This window comes from Lampris incognitus, chromosome 6 (assembly GCF_029633865.1).
Source record: "Lampris incognitus isolate fLamInc1 chromosome 6, fLamInc1.hap2, whole genome shotgun sequence".
Classification (NCBI taxonomy): Eukaryota; Metazoa; Chordata; class Actinopteri; order Lampriformes; family Lampridae; genus Lampris; species Lampris incognitus.
In genome coordinates this window covers 42,517,864-42,542,525 of record NC_079216.1, presented here as the reverse complement: position 1 = coordinate 42,542,525, position 24,662 = coordinate 42,517,864, and the positions used below count along the sequence as shown (strand labels likewise).

Genomic DNA, 24,662 nt, shown 5'->3' with positions numbered 1-24,662 from the left:
CAAAGTAGGACTGTCTATCGAAGACAGACTCTTCTTGGAAATCATGGATAGAGATGCTCATGGATGACAGCAACAGTTGGGTGGTGCCGCTACCATTCAGAACACCCAGTGATTAAAGTGGGCCGGAGCTACCCGGATCCCGACACCGGCACTTCCCCTCCTCCCCCAAGTCAACTGGAGCTGAGATCCGGCACTCTGTAGACAGGAGTAATTTCAACCTTTTTGTCACAGTAAAATTTTAAACAAAAAACATGATGCAGCCAATTCACAAGAATTACAAAATAAATCGCAAATAAAGTCGTTCTTCTATTTTTATACTACTTTACTTTTTCTAAAAGTTTGAATGATATCGCGTCCTCACGTGACCCGCACCTGCCTGCTGTCTGGCTTCACCAGACTTGACATCAAAAGAGACTGGCTTCACACTCATGGGTCAGGGTCAGTTCACCGCACCAGGCAGACAAGACTCGAGAGAGCGTCAGCTGCTATCTGCACTATTATCTTGGATTGGGGGGCATAAAGAGTGAGTATCTTCAGTGTATTTCCAATAGTATTTCCAATAGTTTTGTCTAGCTCTGCTGTGGTTTTCATTCAAGCAACTAACGTTAGCGAACGTAACATTAGCTAGCTAGCTAACTAGCTATCTTCCACCCGGTAACGTTGCTAGCTAGTTGCTGACGTTGCTGGCTAGTTGTTTGAATGCTGCTAGGCAAGCTAACTATCGGTAGCGTCCGGTAACGTTACCGGTAGCTAGCTAGTTATGTTTGTCCAACCTTAGCTCTGGCCATGCAATATTTTCATTCAAATAACTAACTAGCTAGCAAACTAGCTACCGGTAGCTATTATTAGCTAACAATGCTAACGTCGGGACTACTGGACCAGTGGTTAGCTAGCCTAACGTTAGCTAGCTAGCTACCATTCAAACAACTAATCGCGATAGCTAGCTAGCTAATGTTAGCTAACGTTGGCTAACTTTGGCTAATGGTTAGCCAAAGACATCCCCCACTTACCAAATCCCACTTTAACCCCTGAGAACACCACACCAGCGGCTCCCCAACAGTAGAGACCAGGCATTAACGCACCTTACTCCTCTTCTATGCACACTAGAAAAGAAGCCTGAGATGAAGACTCACTTCAACGCCTTCATGCATAACATCTTTGATTGTGACCATGCTGAGGTAGCCTCTCCCCTGCAACAAGGCCATGAGTGTTGGTACTTACTTATCTTCAGGGTGTACCACACACAGAAGCAGTCATAATCAAGAGTGTGTGGAGAAAGGCTTACATAGAAGAGCTTGCCTACATTGCCAGTGGAAAAGAAATTCCAAGGAACAGTGCTCTGAAAAAAATGAACCCTTACCTGGATCATGGAGGCCTTCTCAGGATAGGAGGCCGGCTTAAGCATGCTGCTCTGGACTTCAAAGAGAAATTCCCCGTGATTGTTCCAGGCTGCAGCCATGCCACAAAACTGCTTGTGGAACACAACCACGATCGAATTAAGCAACAGGGTCGTGTGTTCACTGAAGCCGCTGTTCGCACTGCAGGGTATTGGATTGTTGGTGTTAGGAAGTGTATACACAGCATCCTTCACAGGTGTGTGATATGCAACAAACTTTGTGGGAAACTAACTGAGCAGAAGATGGTGGACTTATCCATTGATCGCCTGAGCACTGAACATCTGTTCATGTATATTGTGTTTGGCCCTTGGGCAGTCGTCACAAGATGTATGCGAGGGGGCAGGCACAATGCAAGAGATGGGCTGTTCTCTTCACTTGTATGAACACTCAAACCATACACATCGAGCTGACTGACTGCATGGATTCATCCACCTTTATAAATGCCTTGAGATGATTTTTTGCTCTGCGAGGACCTGCCAAGCAGATTCGCTCAGATTACGTGACCAACTTTATAGGGGCCTGTAAAAAGCTGAAAATCCTGCTGGCTGATCCCCGTAAACCCAGAGTGAGGAAGTACCTTAGTGAAGAGGGCTGTTCATGGGTCTTCAATCCCCCTCATGCATCTCACATGGGAGGAGCCTGGGAGTGGATGATAGGTGTCCCCAGATGCATACTAGATTCCATGTTGCAGCAGACCAGCCTTTCTCGCTTGACACATGATGTGCTGTCTACCCTGATGTCACAGGAATCATCAATTCAAGACCTCTTACTCCTATCTCAACAGACACAGACTCACCTTTCTTGTTGAGACCAACCATGCTCCTCATTCAAAAGGTCTGCACTCTCCCTCCCCCTCCAGGCCACTTCAAGGAATCTTACCTCCACAGACAACATGGAGGCAGGTGCAGCATCTTGCCAACACCTTCTGGAGCAGATGGAGGTATGAATACCTGGCAACGCTTCAGAGCTGAAGCAAATGGCAAGAGAAAAGACAAAACCTGAAGGAGGGCGATGTGGTCCTTCTAAAAGATGCTCAAGCCAAGTGCAACGAATGGCCCATGGCTCGTGGGACCAAGGAATTTGCTTGCAGCAATGGAAAAATCAGAAAGGTTGAGCTCATCGCAAGACATGGGACAATCAATATGTTCCTCAGACCTGTTTCAGAAACAGTTCTTCTAATGTCAACCAAGGACTGATTTTGAAGTTTTTCCTGTGGACACTCCCTATAATCTCAGTTAGTTACATAGTGGTATCTAATTAATACCAGGTGGGGAGTGTCATGGCACCCATTCTGTGGCTTTCAAATTCATATTCTTTAGCAGAAAAAAAACGATGATAAATGTAAAGTGTTTTCTCAGTGGTCAGTTCAGATCATGTGACTCAGATTAGAAGTCAACCAGAAAAAGACGGCAGTTTGCAAGACTTTCTCCATGCATCAGACAGAAAGCTCCTCTCCCGTCTTTCTTTACGTTTGTGCCTTGGAGAGCCTTTGCTTTTTTACAACAAAAAAGGACAAGAAGACAAATGAGGACTCAGTAAAACACTTTAACTTCACTCCCATGTTCGATCTTTCTCTGAATCCCGTCTGTTAGCTGTCAGTTTATGCATAGATGAAACACACATCAGGGACAGAATACTACTCATTGTAATAGGACAGTAAAGATAACATTCAGTAAGCAACCTGTGCTGCCTGAAAAGGTCTATCTGATTTGTGGTGATCAGGCTTATAGCTGTTTTCCAAAAGAAACCCACAGCCGGTGCTACTTTGCATTTTTTATTGCCCTTAATCAGACAGGCATTTGCAACAGAATTATCATTACTCCACCGCAAAGCTAAACATGCCTTATCAACTGCTCAGCATACATTTAGCATATTGATACCCTCGTATGGGATATAGTGCAGCTCAGGAAGAGATCAAGTAACTCTACTGTGTTAGAACGTAACATGAACATCTCTACAGCCGCATGGCCACGGCGAGATGCTTAGATGATGTTGGATGCATAGCAACTGAAAATAAGATGACATTGGACCTTCTGTTAGCCTCACAGGGTGCTGTATGTAAGATGCTCCCTGTGCATATATTACTAGCAACGACGCTGAAATATCAGAATTGAAATATGATACTGAACAAGGGGAAAAGGATTTACATACTGTACATGGGTGTGTTTGGCCCCTTGGCACCTGTGAGTGCATCATTCATGGGCACTCTGATTGTGGGTGTTCTCCTCTTTTTCGTTATTGTTTTTGTCATTACTTGTATGGTTGGGTTGATCCGTAAATATTGTATTAAGACCGTACAAGTTAAATATTCTCCTGATCCCTGGGTTCCACTATATGACTGCGATGATCAGGATTTTAGCAAGTGTCTACAGTCACCTCACTTGATAGCGTAGTTCCCCCAGATCCCCTCCTTTATTTAGAGTTACTGGTTTCTTTCCTTTTCCTTATGTTAATGCTTACTTAGTTAATCTGCAATCAAGCTACATTTATGTATTATGAATATATCTCCCATTCATTGTTTCATCATCTATTCATTGTTTAATGTTACTGGGGACTATGTTGTGTTTTAGATGGATTCTGAGCATTCACATAAGTTTTTCCCAAATGTCAACACTGGCTTTTTTTCTTGTAATATGGTTGCTCAAATTAGTGTAGATAACTTCTCGAGTATTTTACTCATTTCTAGTGAAGAGTGGGGTGAGATGTTTGGCTTGAGAAAACATGGGATGATTGTGACTTCTGTCTGACTGCTGACTTTATATGGAGTGTGTTGATGTAAATCTGATGCATTTCAGTTGGCTTACAACTGGCAGACAGGCCTCACAGTTATTTTGTGTGAGGTAAGATGTTCCCCAAGATAGAGATATGTTTTCTTTGTTGTTTTATCTCGAGACGATTCGTTGTTGATTAAAAGTAACAAAAAGGGGGGGGATTGTGAGGGCAATTTACAAATGTTTACTTTGTAGTGACCTACTTGCAGGTTAGATATTCACCATGCGGGCCAGAGACGGTCCATTTAAGACAGTGGGCGGGGGTTAGCAAGGGGTATTGTGGGTAGACACGAGGCTGAGGTTTTTAGCAAAATGAACTGCTGACTTAGAGTTTGTTGGAGGAAATAAACGACCCCATGGCTATGTGGTCCAAAGGAGAAGTGGCCTCGTCTCCTTTCTTTCATCCTCCACATTGGAGACCCTGATGTGAGCCGTGGAGAACGAAGCTACCAGTGCAGCGGCAGTGACTAACGCCATCTCACTCAAACTGCCTGACTTCTACGAAACGGCTACGGCAGCATGGTTCGTTCATATTGAAGCCTAGTTCGCGATTAGGAACATCACCGTGGATGAGACCAAGTACCACTACGTCATGGTGGCACTCGGAACATTTACGGCGTCACGGATATTGGGCCTGCTGCAAGCCCCACCGCCCGTGGATAAGTACGGTATGATTAAGAAACACTTGCTGCAGGCTTTTGAGCTAGCAGAGGTGGAGCGGGCAAACTGGTTGTTTTCGCTGCAAGGTTTGGGAGACGGCAAGCCATCGGAGCTAATGGACAAGATGCTGAGTATGCTGGGTTCGTGTGACCCCGCCTTCCTTTTCGGCCATTTGTTCCTCCGTCAGCTCTCCTTGCACGTCCGTGCTGCCTTGGCCAGCTCAAAGTTGTCGCAAGTTGGCCGCGGAGGCTGACGGGATTTTTCTTGCCAGCCGATAGCAGTGTGCAGCTGCTCTGCTGCCTGCCCACGCTCTTCTACCACCGCCGGTTGAGGCTGCGGGCGTCGCCGCGGCAGCAGTTTCTCATCGGCAGCAGGACTCAGGGGGACTGTGCTTCTACCATGCTAGGTTTGGAACCAAAGCCAAGCAATGCCGTGCACCATGCACTTTCAGCAGGGCGGAAAAAGCCAGGGCCGGCGCTCAGTAGTAGCGCTGAGTGTTGGCCAGGAAGGCAGGCTGCTGTTTATTCAGGATACTATCTCTGGCCAGCGGTTGCTAGTTGATTCGGGCGCACAGCGGAGCATCCTGCCTGCGACACCAGTGGACGCAATGGCCGGTGGATTCGGCCCCCCATGGATGCTGCTAACAGCATCCCTGTACGCAACTATGGCATGAAGTATGTGGAGGTGGTTTTTGGAGGTCGGCGGTTCGGCTGGGACTTTGTAATGGTGAAGGTGTCCATTGCCCTCCTGGGTGCGGATTTCCTGCGCACTTATGGACTGTTGGTAGACGTTAAAAACCGCTGCTTGATTGACGCCATCTCCTTCTGCTCCTACCCATGTACACTGGGTACATTGGGTGCCGTGCCATCTCTCAGACGGCACGGCACCCTGGTCTGCTGCCCGCCAATGGGCTGTGTTCCAGGATGCTGCCGGCGTCTTCACTCCAGTCCCAACTTCACGGCACGGCCTCCCTCCGTCTTACATCCCCAAGGACCTGCAGTCAGCTGGGTATGTCTTCATCCAGCATGACGCCCACCGTACCCCCCTGTGACTCCCCTACAATGACCCCTTCCGTGTCCTGGTGGCGGGGGCTAAGAACTTTGTTGTGGATGTCGGTGGTAAGCAGGAGTGGGTTTCGGTGAACCGCCTCAAGCCGGCTCACCTGGACTTAAGACAGGCCAGTTCAACTGGCCCAGCCCCCTCGGTGTGAACGCCCCCCTGCCCCTACACCCGTCAAGAGGAGCCGCTTTGGCCGCATTATTTGTCCCCCGACACGTTGATCTTATTTTCTCTTTTTGTCATGGTGAATTCTGGGGGGGCCTGTGTAGTGACCTACTTGCAGGTTAGATATTCTCCATGCGGGCCAGAGACGGTCCCTTTAAGACAGTGGATGGGGGTTTGCAAGGGGTATTGTAGGTAGACACGAGGCTGAGGTTTTTAGCAGAATGAACTGCTGACTTAGAGTTTGTTGGAGGAAATAAACGACCCCACGGCTGTGTGGTTCAAAGGAGAAGTGGTCTCGTCTCCTTTCTTTCATCCTCCACAACTTTTAATTATCTGAATGGATGCCTGGGGGCTCGTGTGTAGAAGAACAAGGAGGGTGTTAAAAGTGTCTCTTCTTCTGCCAAATGGTAAGAGCCTGATAACATAGGAAGATGTGAAAGCTATTTGAGCGTCACGGGAAGCGGTCGTGGAGGGTCCTGGCAGAAGGTTCAGACAAAAGGGAGATGACTTCTTGGAACATACAAGTGGTGTTACCTACCAAAATAACAGTTCACCATGATACGTTATCTCCTCCAGGACAGGATGAAAAGAGACTCTGGGTACACATCATTCTGATCAAAGCAATGGCATTGTCCTACTGTATGGTATAAAGAGGGTGTGCTCCGAGATTGGGGCACATACTCAAGCGTCTGAGTTTGTGTATCTCTTCAATGAACATACATTAGAATCGTGTGAAAATACTGTAAGAGATTTTTGTCTCGCTCATTTAATGTCAGAGTGGAATTAAATAATTGCTACGACACATGCACTTCATTTCTGCTTCCACAAAATAGTTTCTCGCCATATTAAACTACACTTGTAATGTTATCAGTGTGAAATCTGGCCCCAGATAGTCAAACACAATATATGAGGAACTGTTTTTTTCCAAGTCACAGTATGTTGGGCGTTTCTAAATTTGGGCATTTCCAGTTATCAAGTTATCATGATGGCCATTTCTGAAACTGAATAAGGAAAACTAACACTGTTTTAGGTAAGTCTTCATACATACTCTTGAGTCACCAACATAGTTTTCTATTCTCCATGAAAGAGCATCAGATTTGAAATTGCACTGAAATCACAGGATGAAGCATCAGTTCTTTTTTCTGGTTTATAGAGAATGGACAATAAAAATAACATCTATGAAGGTCTTAATGAGGGGCATCCCCTTCGTGGTTAACAGGCTACCTTCTGAGGTGATTCTCTGACAACCATCCAGTAGTAAAGTCTTGAGGCGCGGGCAGCAGATCTGTTGGAGAGCCAAGTCTGACACTTGACAGCACTGCAGATCCAGAAGCTGTATCCCTGGATGCAATAACTGAGAACAAGAGAAAAAGCAATGGCATTCAACGAATGTTTTATAATGCAAGATGCAACAGAATAATGCACATAACCTTGGGATGCTGCCCCAAGCCTTTCCCATATATTTGATTTCCTTTATGTATTTTGGAAAACAGCTAAAAAGTAAATCATGAGAGCTTGATCCCCTCACATCTTCTGTAGGGAAAAAACAATTTGACCTTCCGTATGATCGTTGAGAATAGTATTGTAGCGACTGGAGAATACATTCGCTGGACTGATGACGGTCAGTCAACAATTCCCCAGTCTCACCTGTAGCGGCCAACTTGTATATGGAGAAAGTGGAAAAGAGGGCTCTGATGTCCTATCCAGGGACACCACCTAGCCACTGGGTCAGATTTGTGGATGACACCTGGGTTAAAATGAAATCTCAGGATGTACCACATTTCACCAACTACTTTAACTCTGTGGACAACCACATCAAGGTCACCAGGGAGGATGTGAAATGACAGGTTAGCCTTCTTAGACTGTGAAATTGAAATCAGTGATGGGGGACATTTGATTGTTGATGTTTACTGTAAACCAACACATACCGATCAGTAATTAAGGCAGCGTTTCTCAAAGTGTGTGGCGCCCCCCCCCCCGGGGGCACAGAGGCATGACGGGGGGGGGGGGGGCGCATGACCGGAAAGGAATGTAGTGCAGAACTACTGTTTTGATGTCGGAATCTTTTTCACAGCGGAATGTGCAACAAATCGTGCTTTCATGAGACAGAGAGTCTGTAGGGTCACAGAATGGTTGCTAATGCTTCTAAGACAAACAAGACAAAGTGCTTAGTTGATGGTCTTCTTCTTCTTTCGGCTTGTTCCCTGTTTCCCAGGGGTCATCACAGCGGATTTGATAGTTTCCATCAGTAAATCAAATCAAATCAAATTTATTTGTATAGCCCAATATCACAAATTACAAATTTGCCTCAGTGGGCTTAACAGCAACACAACATCCTGTCCTTAGACCCTCTCATCAGATAAGGAACAACACCCTAAAAAAAACCTTTAACAGGGAGAAAAAATAGGAAGAAACCTCAGGGAGAGCAACAGAGGAGGAATCTCTCTCCCAAGACAGACAACGTGCAATGGATGTTGTGTTTACACAATTTAAACAATACAACATTGAAAGAGGATAACACAATTATAATGGACTTATAAAATGTATGAAGAATATGATGCACAGGATGCCAAGCAGTGTCCAGACGCCATTGGAAAACACTTGCCTGTGAGCCAAAACTAACGACCTAGAGGGCTGCTCTCGCTGCAGTAATATTAAAATTGTGGGCATTCCAGAAGGAGAAGAGAAGGGAAAACCAACAGAGTTTATAAACGCCCTTATCCTCAAACTGCTGTGTGAGACACACTTTCAAAAACCACGTATCATTGACCATGCACACCGCATCCAACAGCCAAAACCTGCTGAGGGAGCCAGGCCTCATATAGTCATTGCCAGGGTCCACCAGTACCAGGAAAAGGAAATGATTATACAACTTGGCCGACAGCGAACCCTGGAATACAATGGGCAACGAGTTTTCATCTACACGGACTACACAGCGGAAGTGATGGAGCAGCGACACGGATCCCGCGATGTCATGCAAAACCTGTGGGAGTTGGAGGTAAAATACTGCCTGCGTTTCCCGGCCAAACTACATCTCCAATACCATGGCCAGCCAAGGGTCTTCACTTCTCCCAGAGAAGCAAAGACATTTGTGGACGGGACCATGAGACACAACATGGGAGAAGAACAGTCAGGATGGCTCCGCTGGACAGTGGAGATATTTGTTGAGCGCAATAAGGTACACTTCAGTATAACAAAAGACCGTACCATTTTATATTTTCTATATTATTTGAGACGGTGGAGGGGCTTGCTACAGTTTTTTATATTTGTTTATAGGCTGGTTAGTTAGTGGCTGTTAGAGGCACTTCTACAAGCCATACGCTCAGTGGTCCTCGTTAAGTGAGATGGGGAAAGTGGCGCTTCATTTGGGGAAGTGTTGGTGGGGAGGGGATTGGGATTTGTCAATGTTTAATGTTGTTAAGAGCTGCCAGATTTGTTTTATCTTTATTGTTAGTTTCCACATTGATATGTCTTTTAGGCTGTTTTTGCTTTCACAGTTGTATATATGTCAGTGGTTAACGGTATGAATCAGGTAGATATGAGTAATATAACATTGGTTTCATGGAATGTACGCTGTCAAGCGGGGTCAAGTGTTTAGACATTTAAAATCATGAAAGCTGACGTAATGTTTCTACAAGAAACTCATATTAAAGCTACAGAGCAGAGGCGACTAAGAGCTAACTGGATTTCTCAAGTTTATCAATCGCTTTTTACATCCAAAGCTAGGGGTGTTGCCAATCTTTTTCGCACGAATATTCAATTTCAGCTTGTCTCTATGGTCACAGATCCAGATGGCATATTATAATGACTGGAAATATGCCTTCGTTCCCTGTCACATTATTGAATATATACAGTCCAAATACTGATGATCCAAACTTTTCCGTAAAGTGTTTGTTTTAATTCCAGATCTCAGTACCATCAATCTGTTAATGGGAGGCGATTTTAACTGTTACCTTGACCCGTATCTTGATAGGCTCTCTCCCTGCGTCCCACCTGCCACTACATCTGTCCAAACATTAAATAACCTAATTAAATCAAGAAATATGTCTGACATCTGGAGACTACAACACCCAACAGACAGAGACTATTTGTTTTTCTCTCACATCCATAAGTCACATATGAGAATTGAATATTTTCTAGTGGATGCAAAATTAGTATCTAACATTAATCATACTAAGTATCATAACATATTAATATCAGATCATAGTCCAGTATCATTAAAACTGAAGCTTGATTTGCCCAAACAAAGTTATTATTGATGCTTTAACCCATGGTTGCTCATAGACCAAGTGTTTATTAAGTATATGGCAGCATGGTTCAAGGAGTTCCTTGAGACTAATGATACTGGGGAGGTGTCAGATTCCATACTCTGGGAGACCCTCAAAGTAGTAATGTGAAGTTACATAATTTCATTTGAAGCCTCCAAAATAAAGGGAACAGCACCATTGATTGGTGGAGATTGAAAATATACTCCCAACTCTTGAACAGGAACTCTCTTTTACAAGAAGATTACAATTTATCTAGTTTAGTGGGAGACAACAAAACAGCCCCTGTGAGAAGCAAGTGGCATTCCTCCTGTTCTATTTCAACCCATCCACGCAGAGGGGTCGAGTTATCCAGATAGAAGGGGAAGACTTTGATACTTAATGCCAAGTAATGCAGTAAGAAGTTTATAAGTGCTAATCCCCCGTCCCACCTTGGCTTACAAAGGTGTGTTTTAGCTATGCTATGGATGGATGGATGTGTTTTATAGTTCCACTGGAAGGGAATTATGATGGAGTCTTTATGTTTGAAAAAGGATTTAGGGAGAAAAATTGGGATGTTTTGGAATAAGTATAACAATTGGGGTAGAAAGACCATTTTAATGGCATTCACTCTACCTTGTCATCGGGGGAGGGGGGAATTAGCCTCAAATAAGGAGGAATAGTACTTCGTAACCACAACACCTAAATATGTAAATTTGTCAATGAATAACTTAAATGGAAGAATGTGCAGCCAGAATGTATCACTCAGATGAATGGGCATCAGTTCACTCTTACTCCAGTTGACTCTATAACCTGAGAAGCTGCTAAATAAGTTGATCTTCCCTAAAATTAGGGAACTGTTATCATGCTTGCCTCCCATGGGGCCACATACCAACTGTCACCATGCTTGCCTCCCCGTTGCCACATACCAGGAACTGCCTGGTACAGCAAAGATAAGTGCAACGGACCTACAGGCACTCACGAGGCACAGAACATGATTAACGTAGATGTTTCCTGCATTCCTTTGTAAGACTACACCTTAGTTAATGCAGGAAACATAGTGTATGACGCGACGGACTGTTCTATAAGAAACCACTACCTCCAGCTTAGGGGCAGAGCATATCCTCACAGACGAATCTCTGTGTAGCCTTATGTCTCTCCATCTGCAGATGCAATAAAGGTTCTCTGTTTGCTCCAATATTTGTCCAGTGATTATTCTCCCCAGAGGTTGCTGTGGCAAGAGCCCATTAAGGCATAAAGGAAAATCCACGACACTTGTGGGTTGATGCATCTTTAGGCAAAGGCTAGGAGAAGGAAACACTGACAACAAAACCACCTGCTGCCTTGTAAGTTGATGCCTCTTTAGGCAAAGGCTAGGAGAAGGCAACTCTGAATTCAAATCCCCGGGCACAGTCTACCCAGCTGTCAGTACCCGGAAAGGGTAAACCACAGCAGCTCCGCTCAGTCAACTCGGCAGCGGTTCCGGCAACCAGCAGCTCTGTTTGTCAACTTGGCAGCAGTTCTTGCAAAATGCAACAGGATTCTTCTGCGGCCATCTCAGCTATGCTGTGCCACCGAACAACAGAAAATCTTGCCAAGGGACACTACGGAGCACCAAAGTGTCGTCATCTAGGGTGCAGCCTCACATTTGAATATGGAGATAGTGAATCATAGATTTGAAGACCATGCTACTGCACACGGGGCAGCCGATGCACCACAATGTATGGCAGTGGTGAGAAATATGCAAAGACCGTACACTGCTACTGTGTCCAGGACAGCAGATGACCACCAATCTGTTACGTCAAATAAAATGCAGAGAAATCAGCCTTTCATCCTCAGTGCATGGAATGTACGGACAACTAATGATAGTGCTGACTCTGTAAGACCTGAACGTGCAACAGCCATCATTTGCAGAGAACTTGAGAAGGCACACATTGACATCTGCACACTTAGCAAAGTAAGGCGACCAGGCTCAGGCAACATAGTTGAGAGGAGTCACACAATATTCTGGAGTGGTGGCGAAAATAAAGAAGCTGGAGTAGGTTTTGCCATCAACAATAAACTAGTTGCTCAAGGAATGAACCCAAAACCAATTAATGACACACTCATGACAGTAAGAATCCAACTAAAGACTGGCGACCACCTAACACTCATTAGTGTCTACACGCCTACAATGCAAAGAACACCGGAAGAGATAGAACAGTTTTATGAAAAACTTGGAGATTGCTTAGACACGGCAAAGGATGAAACATCATAATCTTAGGAGATCTCAATGCTTGCGTTGGAAGAGATTGGAAATCCTAGCCATCTGTGATTGGAAAACGTGGAGTGGGAAAAATGAATTCAAATGGGCTCATACTTATAGAGTTTTGTACCAGGTTTCAACTATCTGTCATGGGTACAATGTTCCAACTGAAAAATAGTCTTAAGAACACATGGCAACATCTGCGCTCGAAGCATTGGCATCAACTTGACTATCTGCTAGTCAACAAGGAATCTAAACAACACATCACAGTGACTAAAGTAAACTTAACAGCTGACTGCTCCACAGATCACAAGCTACTTGTTTGCAAATGCCGATTCTCTATCAAACCAAAAGAAGGTGCGTGAAATCACCTAAGAAGCTCGATACCAACATGAACAGCAAAAGAAAAGAAAAGCTCAAACTCTTTTTGAATGAAAAACTGCCTGAGTGCAATGACGATTGGGAAGAATTTAAGCTGCTCCTTCAGGAGGCAGCTGATCACACCTTTGGAAAGAAAAAGAGGGTGTCAAACGATTGGTTCAACGATCAGGATGAGGAAATCCAAAAGCTGTTGAAGGACAAGAAACTTAACAGGAACACTCTCAGAGATCGAATCAGAACACTGAAAAACAGGTGATTTCAGAAGAAAGCTGAAGAAGCAGCGCAATATTCACAAGAAAAGAACCATCGAGAATTCTATGCCACATTAAATGAAGCTTATGGTCCAAAAACCAAGAATACACATCCTGTAAGATCAAAGGATGGGGTCCTCCTTACAACATCGGAGGAAATCAAAGATGACGGGTAGAACACTTCAGTGAACTTCTAAATCAGCCTACAGAAGTAGATCTTAACATTGTTAAAATAAACAATAAAAAATTAACAATAAAAAAAACTAGCTGTCTCAAGTATGTGAAAGGTCATACATGTTGAGAGTTCTTATGGCCTGTGGATAGAAGCTTCTCTTTAGTCTCTCTGTTTGGCCCTAAGACTGCAGAGGCGTCTACCAGACCCCAATAGCCTGAACAGTCCGTTGTTAGGGTGAGAAGTGTCGCTCATGATCTTCTTGGCTCTCGTCCTCACCCTTCTGGTGTAAGTGTCCTGCAGGATGGGGAGGGATGTTCTGGTGGTGCGTTCAGCTGAACGCACCACTCTCTGCAGGTCAACTTGGTCACGGGAAGAAAAGTTTTCATACCAGGCAGTGATGCAACCTGTTAGGATGCTCTCCACCGCCGACGAATAGAATGTCTTCAGGATGGAGGGTGAGACCTTGAGTTTCCTCAGCCTTTGGAGGAAGTAGAGTCTCTGTCTGGACTTCTTTAGAGTGAGCTGAGCGTGAAGAGTCCAGGTGAGGTCCTTGGCGATGTGTACGCTGAGGTATTTAAAGCTGGAGACCCTCTCCACAGTTTCCCCGTTGATCTTTAGTCGGTTGTATCCTGTCCCCTGCTGTCTCCTGAAGTCCACCACCATTTCTTTGGTCTTGCTGACGTTCAGGTTCAGGTTGTTGGACTGGCACCACCACTGTGCCAGGTCATCTACTTGGTTCAGATAGGCCTGTTCGTTGTTGTTGGAAATCAGGCCTACTACCACTGTGTCATCTGCAGATTTGATGACGGAGGTGGAACTGTCTGTGGCTTTGCAGTCATGTGTGTAGATGTTGTACAGCAGAGGGCTTAGCACACAACCCTGAGGAGCACCTGTGTTGAGGATCAATGTTCCAGAGGTTAGGCCGCCCACCCTAACCACCTGGGGCCAGTCAGTGAGAAAGTTGTACACCCAATAGCACAACGGCGTGTTGATTCCTAGCGACCTCATCTTCGTGACCAGATTGAGGGGGACTACAGCATTAAACGCTGAACTGTAGTCAATGAACAGCATACGTACGTAGTTCCCTCTCCCCCCATCCAGGTGGGTTAAGGTGGTGTGCAAGAGGTTGGAGACGGCATCGTCTCTGCACCTGTTGTTTTTATAGGCAAACTGAAGGGGGTCGAATGAGCTGGGCAGGGATGAGCAGATGAAATCTTTCACCAACCTCTCAAAGCACTTCATCACTACTGACGTCAGGGCCACTGGTCGGTAGTGATTCAGGCATGATGGACTGTTGTTCTTTGGCACAGGGACAATAATGGACCGCTTGAAGCACGAGGGGATAACGGCTTGGGCCAGGGATGTGTTAAAGATGTACACTACCGTTCAAAAGTTTGGGATCACCCAAACAATTTTGTGTTTTCCATGAAAAGTCACACTTATTCACCACCATATGTTGTGAAATGAATAGAAAATAGAGTCAAGACATTGACAAGGTTAGAAATAATGATTTGTATTTGAAATAAGATTTTTTTTACATCAAACTTTGCTTTCGTCAAAGAATCCTCCATTTGCAGCAATTACAGCATTGCAGACCTTTGGCATTCTAGCTGTTAATTTGTTGAGGTAATCTGGAGAAATTGCACCCCACGCTTCCAGAAGCAGCTCCCACAAGTTGGATTGGTTGGATGGGCACTTCTTTGAGCAGATTGAGTTTCTGGAGCATCACATTTGTGGGGTCAATTAAACGCTCAAAATGGCCAGAAAAAGAGAACTTTCATCTGAAACTCGACAGTCTATTCTTGTTCTTAGAAATGAAGGCTATTCCATGCGAGAAATTGCTAAGAAATTGAAGATTTCCTACACCGGTGTGTACTACTCCCTTCAGAGGACAGCACAAACAGGCTCTAACCAGAGTAGAAAAAGAAGTGGGAGGCCGCGTTGCACAACTGAGCAAGAAGATAAGTACATTAGAGTCTCTAGTTTGAGAAACAGACGCCTCACAGGTCCCCAACTGGCATCTTCATTAAATAGTACCTGTTAGAGCCTGTTTGTGCTGTCCTCTGAAGGGAGTAGTACACACCGGTGTAGGAAATCTTCAATTTCTTAGCAATTTCTCGCATGGAATAGCCTTCATTTCTAAGAACACGAATAGACTGTCGAGTTTCAGATGAAAGTTCTCTTTTTCTGGCCATTTCGAGCGTTTAATTGACCCCACAAATGTGATGCTCCAGAAACTCAATCTGCTCAAAGAAGTGCCCATCCAACCAATCCAACTTGTGGGAGCTGCTTCTGGAAGCGTGGGGTGCAATTTCTCCAGATTACCTCAACAAATTAACAGCTAGAATGCCAAAGGTCTGCAATGCTGTAATTGCTGCAAATGGAGGATTCTTTGACGAAAGCAAAGTTTGATGTAAAAAAATCTTATTTCAAATACAAATCATTATTTCTAACCTTGTCAATGTCTTGACTCTATTTTCTATTCATTTCACAACATATGGTGGTGAATAAGTGTGACTTTTCATGGAAAACACGAAATTGTTTGGGTGATCCCAAACTTTTGAACGGTAGTGTATGTAAACACTGGAGCTAGCTAGTTAGCGCAAGATTTTAAGACCCGTCCGGGGATCTTGTCAGGCATTACAGCTTTCTTGCCATTTACCTCCTGAAGGACCCTCCTCGCATCGCTCTCAGTGACGGTGAATGGGGGTTCCCCGCTGTCTACTGTGGCCATTTGGCTGTTGTGGGTGCCGTTAGCCTCGTAGCGTGCGTAAAACACGTTCAGTTTGTCAGCTAGGGAGGGATCCACACTCATAGCCAAGCAAGGCTTGTTTTTAAAATCTGTAATGACCCGTAGTCAATTGCACACGCGAGCAGAGTCACCTTCATTAAAGTCGGCTTCCACTTTGTCCTTATAGTGCCACTTAGCCTCTTTGACTGTCTTCAGCAGGCCATAAGACGCTGCTTTATAATCAGTCATGTCACCAGAAATCAGCCTTGCATTAAAGGCAGTAGTGTGAGCTGTTAACGCTGATCGAACTGCTCTATCGACCCATGGTTTCTGGTTCAGGAAGATCTTGACAGTCAGAATGATAGCATTTGGTAGCACAGAGATGTAACTCACTGCTACTTCCAGTAAACTCACTGACGGTAGCCGAGGTCGTGCGGAACATCTCCCAATCAGTGTTCTGAAGAGCTTCCTGCTACATGGCTACCGAATGGTCAGCCCAACGCTTCACCTCCTTCATCACCGGGGATTCCCTTAGGATTTTTTGTTTGTATTTTGGTAGGAGGAGGATAGCGGCATGGTCTGACTTGCCAAATGCTGGCAGGGAGATGACTTTATAGCTCTCCCTAAACTGTGTGTAGCAGTGATCCAGTGTATTGCTTCCTCTCGTGGGGAAGGTGAATATGCTGCTCGAATTCTGACATGCCCCGGGTAAAATTTGCTTTGTTAAAGTCACCGACCACTATGAAAGCAGCCCCCAGATACCATTGTTGTTGTTTGTTTATCACCTCCTGCAGCTCGGATGCAGCAATGTCAGTGTTGGCATGTGGTAGACTATAGACCGCTGTGATGATTACTGATGTAAACTCGCGGGGCAAGTAGAATGAACGGCACATGATGGTTAAATGCTCCGGGCGGGGAGAGCAAGACCGAGAGAGAACCGTAACGTTCCTTGGGTCACACCACTTGTTGTTTGTCATGAAGCAGACTCTTCCACCTTTGGATTTGCTGGACTTCTCTGTTCTATCCATACAGACAATGGAGAAGTGTTCAGCCGATGTAACTGCGTGGTCTGGTACAGTGGGGGTCAACCAGGATTCGGTGAAACACAGGATGTTACAGTCTCTAATGTCCCATTGGAATTGTGTCCTCGCTCTGATGTCGTCCAGCTTATTCTCAAATGATTGAACATTTGTGAGTAGGATGCTGTGGAGTACAAAATATACTCCACAGCATCCGATTCCAACCCGTGCGTACCTAAACATTTTTTCCCTCATTTTGCAAAACTGTGCCACGGTTGTGATCACGTTTCGAAAGGGGGGATCCTTCAGGCAGTAACTGCACAGTGGTTCACCAAGGGCTTCACACCCTATGCAGAGCAACATTGCAGATGCTGCATGATTTACGCACAACACAATCCACACAAACAGATTGCCCAGAGCAGTGCAGGCGCCCCCCCCCCCCCCCCACAACGGGGCCATTCCACCATGTAATGATGGATTTCATTGAGTTAACGCCATGTGAAGGGAAAAAATATTGCCTGGTCATGGTGGACATGTGATCCAAATGGGTGGAAGTGTTTCCATCAAAACGTGCCTCGGCCGTAGCAAAAGCCCTCCTCACCGAAATTATTCCCCGGTGGGGCATCCCCAACCAACTCAGCAGTGATAACAGCAGTCATTTTGTCAACACCGCCATCACGGAGTTATCAAAATTTCTCAGCATAGATCTGAGACACCATTGTGCATATCACCCGGCGAGCGGCGGGGCAGTGGAAAGGGAGAACGGCACATTAAAAAACAAACTGGCCAAGTGCTGTGAGGACACCAGACTGTCTTGGGTCAAATGTCTCCCATTGGTACTTATGTACATGTGCATAAGACAAAGACACTCCAGAGCAGGGCTTAGTCCTTTTGAGATTCTCATGGGACGGCCTCCGACCATGGGAACGGGCTCTGCGCCGGGAGCTCTTCCCCAAACCGCTCTTTACGAGCATGATATGCTACAGTACTGCTGTAATCTCTCCTCTGTTCTCTCCCAAGTCTCCCAACAGGTGGCAGCTGCTCTCCCCACCCCTGCTGAGAAGGTTCTCCATTCCTACCTCCCCGGCGACTGGGTCATCATCCGGTGTTTCCGAAGAAAGACCTGGCGGTCCAACAGATGGGCGGGTCCATTCCAGGTGTTGTTGACAACGCAGACAGCCATCAAGTTTGCTGAAAGAGCCACGTGGATACACGCCACCCATTGCAGACCAGTCTCAGCTCCAACAGAAGACAGCTCCGTTGCTGACCCCGAAGGAGAGAATGCAGAACCCTCAAACCACTCCAGTTCCCCAGTGGCAGACTCAACATCGAGCCAAGACGCGAAGTGCTACACGGAGCCCCTTCAGGCCTAGCCTATGGAGCCCTTGGAACCCCTTCCGGCAGTTATGGGAACAACGGCTTGTTTTATGCTTGTTTCTTCTTGCCGCATGTTTGACAGTAGTAGTGGGCATCCTCCTAGCCCGGACAATCTTACTACTTTGCACCCCCACCCCTAACATCACCCTGTCCCGGCCAGGACGACATACCACGTCGTCTGGGTGGGACAAAAACACCCCACGCATCTTCCCCCTCTCCACCACTGCTGTCCCCCCCCCCCCACAAGGACTCTGAATCCCCCTACACCTCCACCGATGACGGCGATTCCCCCGTCTGAATGATACTTTATGACGAACACTGGTTAACCCTTTCCATTCCGGTTGTTCCGCTGTCCGTTTATCATTCCTGTATATACATGTTATGTGTGCTGATTTCCATTATTTCTATGTTACCTCTTAGTGTTCAATGATGAACAAAAGGGGGGAATTGTGGAGTACAAAATGTACTCCATATGCACTCTGTATGTACTCTGTAGTTCTCCACTTCTCTGTGTGTATGAAACTTCTCACTCACTGCAGACACACATACCCATTGTTCTCATGCGTACCTTCCATGGGGCCACATAGCAACTGTTATCATGCTTGCCTCCCCGTTGCCGCATCCCAGGAACGACCTGGTACAGCAAAAGATAAGTGCAACAGACTTACAGACACTCACGAGGCACAGAACATGATTAACGTAGAGGTTTCCTTCTTTCCTTTGTAAGACTACACCTTAGTTGATGCAGGAAACATAGTGTATGACGCGACGGACGGTTCTATAAAAAAACACTATCTCCAGCCCAGGGCAGAGCATATCCTCACAGACAAACCTCTGTGTAACCTTTGGTCTCTCCATCTGCAGATGCATTAAAGATTCTCTGTTTGCTCCAATACTTGTCCGATGATCATTCTTCCTAGAGGTTGCTGGGGCAAGAGCCCATTAAAAGGATAAAAGAAAATCCACAACAATGCTCAGCAAGGGTGGGCAGTTTGCCTGGCTCCTCAGCCTGTTTCTGACCCCAGCTTGTTTCCCCTCGATGTTTTTTGGGCCTTCTGATCCCAGTGTAATCTTTCAGAAGTAAACAATCTACATTACTCTGGCTGACGCTTCGGAGAATCTCCGGTGGTAACCCTACTGCAGTCCCAGGAAACTGATTTCTCATTTTTAAAAGCGTATCGCAATCATATGTGATCATATTAAAGATAAATTCGGTAAAAAGTTAAAAAGAAAGTAAGTAAAACATAAGATAAGACATAAAATAAGACACAGTCTAGACGAAGCAACCCCGGTTACATCTGGTCTCAACCGCGCTAACCCGGATTGACATTATTTATGATATCTTACGGATGGAAAGAATTACTTTCTCAATTAGACTGCAACAGGGCAAGTTTTTCAAAAGATGGGAAAATTGGACTGGATACATAACACCTGTATGCCCATCATTTGTTTAATGTGAATTTCTTTGTCTCTTATTCTTTCGCTTCGTTCTTTCCTAATGTTCTTTGTAAAGATACTTGAGTATCATGAAGGTACACCCCAACATTCTGGTCCTATTTATTAAGTTCGGTTTTCTCATTTTTATCTATTTTATTTTCCATTTTTATACCAGTGTTTTTATTTACTTTATTGGTCCTTATTTGCTTCTGTATTATCTAATTTAACTTAATGTTATTACCTTACAACTGTGTTTTACAGAAGACTTGGGTAGATGAGGCTTCCAAGTCCTATGTAAATAAGTATACTGTTTGTATGGACCTTGGTATGGCTCAATAAAGAGAATTAACAAAAAAGATTCTAGTTGATGGTCACACCCATATTTGCATATGAAACTGGTCGTTGATTTCCATCGTTTTGCAACTGTATTATACTGTATTGTTTATAAGGGTGGGGATACCTGCAGTCAGTTTAGTCTGAAGAGGTCACTTAGATGAGTGATGAAACGTATCTGTCAATAAATGTATCCAGATGAACTGATTCAACCTTCTTTGATCTGGATACAAAAGTTTTTGACAGATATGTTTCATCACTCATCTAAGTGACCTCTTCAGGCTAAACTGACTGCAGGTATCCCCACCCTTATAAACAACACAGTGGCATAACGACCAAAAACAATGATTGGGTTCATATGCAGATATGGGCGTGACCATTAACTAGCGTTACAATGGGCATGTGTACTATTCACAGAGGATTTGGGAATGTCTGCAATCACAGCATTGCAAGATAGTGACAGATGTACTCTTAGCCCCCCCCCCCCCCCCCCCCCGTTCAGGAATGGTCGTTCCCTCTTCACATAGATGACCTCTAACTCTGTTCAAACCAGTGTTCCTCCCTATCAAGGATGTGCACATCCTCATCCTTGAAAGAGTGGCCACTGGCCTGTAGATGGGTGTAGACTGCAGAGTCCTGGCCTGACATGTTAGCTCTTCTGTGTTGTGCCGTCCTAGTGAAGTTGCTTTACCCTGTATTGGCTGCCATGTGTGCAATCCTAAAACCCCCTTCCTGCCCTACAACATCCTCATGGTGAGAACAGTCTGTGAACCACTTCTCTCTGGTCCCATTTACTCTGCAATCATCATCATCTCCAACCTTATTTCATAAAAGTAATATAGTAGTGAAAAAATCTGACATCTTGCACACTTGAATTTACATTTATATTCATCTGTATTGTAGTAGAAAAATACAGAACCATTTCTTCCTAGTTAGATGTCATGTACTGCTCACATGTTTTGCCTATGACTTATGTTTTGCCTACAACTGACCCTTCCACACATGTCAGCGCATCCTTATATCTCTGCAGATAGATAGGCAAGGTCATAGCTGGCTGATATCAGTTAGGGCAGCTTAGACAACACATACTCTTGTATCTCTATAAAAACTTTGTACTCCTCCTGTTCAGGGTTGTCTCTTTCTCTCTCTTCTTCCTAACCATATAGGGAGAGCCTGTTTGCAAAGTCTGAATTAAATTTACTCAGAAAGACAAGACTGACTCAGGATTTTATTTTATTTTTATCACAAAGTTTGCCACCACAGTATCAATACATCTGGCTGGCAAAAAGCTGTGTTAGGCTGTCAGAACTGTTCAGACCTTGTAGTAGCATAGCAGTGTTGCTGTCTCAGTTTTGTGGTGCTCGATCAACCACAAAGATATCAAGAAATTTTTAATAATTTTCCTATCAGTAATTTTCTATGTTTGGAAACAGAAAATTAATGACCGGAAACAGAAAAATGCTGAAAAGAAAAGCAGGGGAAATAAGGGATGGGAGAGCAGGGAGTAAATCTGAACCATGTCGTGCTGGAACTGTTAAGTAACCAAACGCCTCTCACTAATGGAAATGTACCACAGAACTGAAAGCATTGGCAAAATCTAAAAAGCATCATATGAAGATATTTTCTCATTCTTGGCAGACTGAATTTGGTGCCACATAATAATTACTTGCTCCAGGCACCTAGAAAAACCTGGTATACCTGCTTTCTGCAGTTGTCAACAGATTTTTACACTTGGTCTACTGCTAGCTATACGTTTTCTCTCTAGTTCAAGTAGAAAGTATTCAATTTGCTCTATACTTTTGAATGTGTGGTTAAAAACGATGCCAGCTGGTCGGTCGGGGCGCCTGTTCGGGGGGAGGGGGAACTGGGGGGGAAGAGAGTGATCTTCCTACTGTGGAGTACAAAATGTACTCCATATGCACTCCGTATGTACTCTGTAGTTTTCCACTTCTCTGTGTGTATGAAACTTCTCACTCACTGCAGACACACATACAAATTGATCATATCATACTTTCATTTTTGTTCTTCATGGTTAAATGGGTTGACACAATGTGTTCTGTTCTTGTGTAAAAAGAGGGGTAGTGGGAATGAGGAATTGAAATTTAGAATGGTTGTGAGCCTTCTTCTGTACAGTTTTCTTTGATTTTTTTACTTCATAAGAAACAGACGGATACGAATTTAGATCATAGCGGAAGTATCTGAAGAACACTGAATCAAGTTGACTTCGAATCTTCAGAATCCTAGAATGACAGTGTTTTCAGTGTTGTGCAGTTTCTCTCTGAAAGTTTTTCCCTCCAGATATTGTCACCACCTGCTCCTCCCCCTCCTCCAGACGAGCTGGGTAACACCCCCACTCCCGTGGTACCGGGTCCAGGGGCCCGGGGTATGCTCCATGGGAAGACAACCTCCCGGCTGGACAGAACAAAGAGCAACCCGCCACATAACACGGCTGTAGGAGCTGTGTCTGTGTGAGGGTGGTCTCCAAGGTGTCCCGGTCAGCTTCCGGGTGAGAGAGGAGGTGAGGGTGGTCTGCTCCTGGCCCAGCCAATCCTCCAACATGAGGACCCTCTGGTTGTCTAGATGAGACTAGCACCAGCTTCCTAGCTCTGGAGACCACAGATTTGGGTTTGGCTTTTAGAGTCCCGAAATCGCCTTCCCTCTGTGGAGTCTGTAACCAGTGACAACTTTGAACGTTTAACTGCAGCTGAGTCCACCATCAAAATGCTTCGAACCCAAAACCTGTCTCTGCAGGACCGAATCGACGACCTCGAGAACCGATCTCGGAGGGCCAATCTCCATGTACTGAACATTCCTGAAGGCGGTGCAGCCAGTAAAGATCCCGTGCAGTTCATGTCGGAGATGCTGATGCAGATAATGGGTCCTGATGTCTTTTACTCGCCGAGTCATAGCAGCGTCACTTTTCCTGGGTGTCCTGCTACTCCTCACCTGCTGCATCGTGCCCATAGTTCGGCGTGTGATACGCGGCCTCATTGCTACTCAGCTCGTGTATTATCACCTCCTTGCCCAACAGGACGGGGGTCCTGTTTCGTCTCCCTCCTCTCCACCACTGCTGTTCCCCTCTTCCCCAACCCCCCACAAGGACTCCGGTTCTGAATCCTCCTACACTTCCTCCAATGACAGCGACTCCCCCGTTTGAATGATACTTTATGACGAGCACTGGTTAAACCTTTCGTTTCCAGTTGTTCTCATGTCTGTTTATCATTTCTGTGTATACATGTTATGTGTGCAAAAAAAATGTGTGCTGATTTCCATTATTTCCATGTTACCTATTGCTCTCGTTGTTCAATAATGAACAAAAGGGGGGAATTGTGGAGTACAAAATGTACTCCATATGCACTCTGTATGTACTCTGTAGTTTTCCACTTCTCTGTGTGTATGAAACTTCTCACTCACTGCAGACACACATACCAACTGTTATCATGCTTGCCTCCGATGGGGCCACATACCAAATGTTATCATGCTTGCCTCCCCGTTGCCACATCCCAGGAACTGCCTGGTACAGCAAAGACAGGTGCAACGGACCCACAGACACACACCGGACACAGGACATGATTAACGTAGATGTTTTCCTGCATTCCTTTGTAAGATAACACCTTGGTTAATGCAAGGAACATAGGGTATGACGTGACGGACTGCTCTATAAAAAACCACTACCTCCAGCTCAAGTTAGAGCATATCCTCACAGACTGACTTCTGTGACTATATGACTCTCCATCTGCAGATGCATTAAAGATTTTCTGTTTGCTCTAATATTTGTCCGATGATTATTCTTCCCAGAGGTTGCTGGGGCAAGAGCCCATTAAAAGGATAAGAAAAATCCACAACACCACACGCTACGTCCCCCTGGTGAAACTCCTCACTGTCAGGTGAAAAGAAGCAGCTGGTGACTCCACATGTATTGGAGGAGGCATGTGGTAGTCTGCAGCCCTCCCCGGATCGGCAGAGGGGGTGGAGCAGTGACCGGGATCGCTCGGAAGAGTGGGGTAATTGGCCGGATACAAATGGGAAGAAAAAGGGAGGGGAAAAAAAAGATACCAGTTGGAACACAAACAGAGGCTTCATGTTTAGATGGTTTATGTGGCGGACATGCTTCTTATACCTTATGGCAAATGTAGAAGCAGGTTTACTTCTAACGAGTGATACTACTAATCATTGATATCAACAAGTACAACTTAAATTTTAGAAATTAATAAGCAGAAAATGGTTATATGAGCAAATCAATTAAAATGATGGGGGAGCTCTGATGGGGAAGCTCAGACTTCAACCCTTCTACTCTCCCTCTTCTCCTTATTACTCTTTTCTATGCTAGCCTCCTTCTGCCTTTATCTTTTCTAATTTCCTTTCAGAATGGAGATGAGTGGTAGTAAGGGGGTGGAAGAAAAAAGAAGTAGTGGGT

General features: G+C 45.1%; 1 protein-coding gene across 2 annotated transcripts in view; it reads right to left on the bottom strand.

Moving 5' to 3' along the window:
• The window catches only part of amn1 (antagonist of mitotic exit network 1 homolog (S. cerevisiae)), a 61,492-nt gene that overhangs the window by 12,719 nt on the left and 24,111 nt on the right, over window positions 1-24,662 (bottom strand). For both annotated transcript variants that reach the window (XM_056282260.1, XM_056282259.1), the window contains exon 3: window positions 7,277-7,406. In XM_056282260.1, the coding sequence (XP_056138235.1) occupies window positions 7,277-7,406 (130 nt within the window). The remainder of the gene's footprint in view (window positions 1-7,276; window positions 7,407-24,662) is intronic.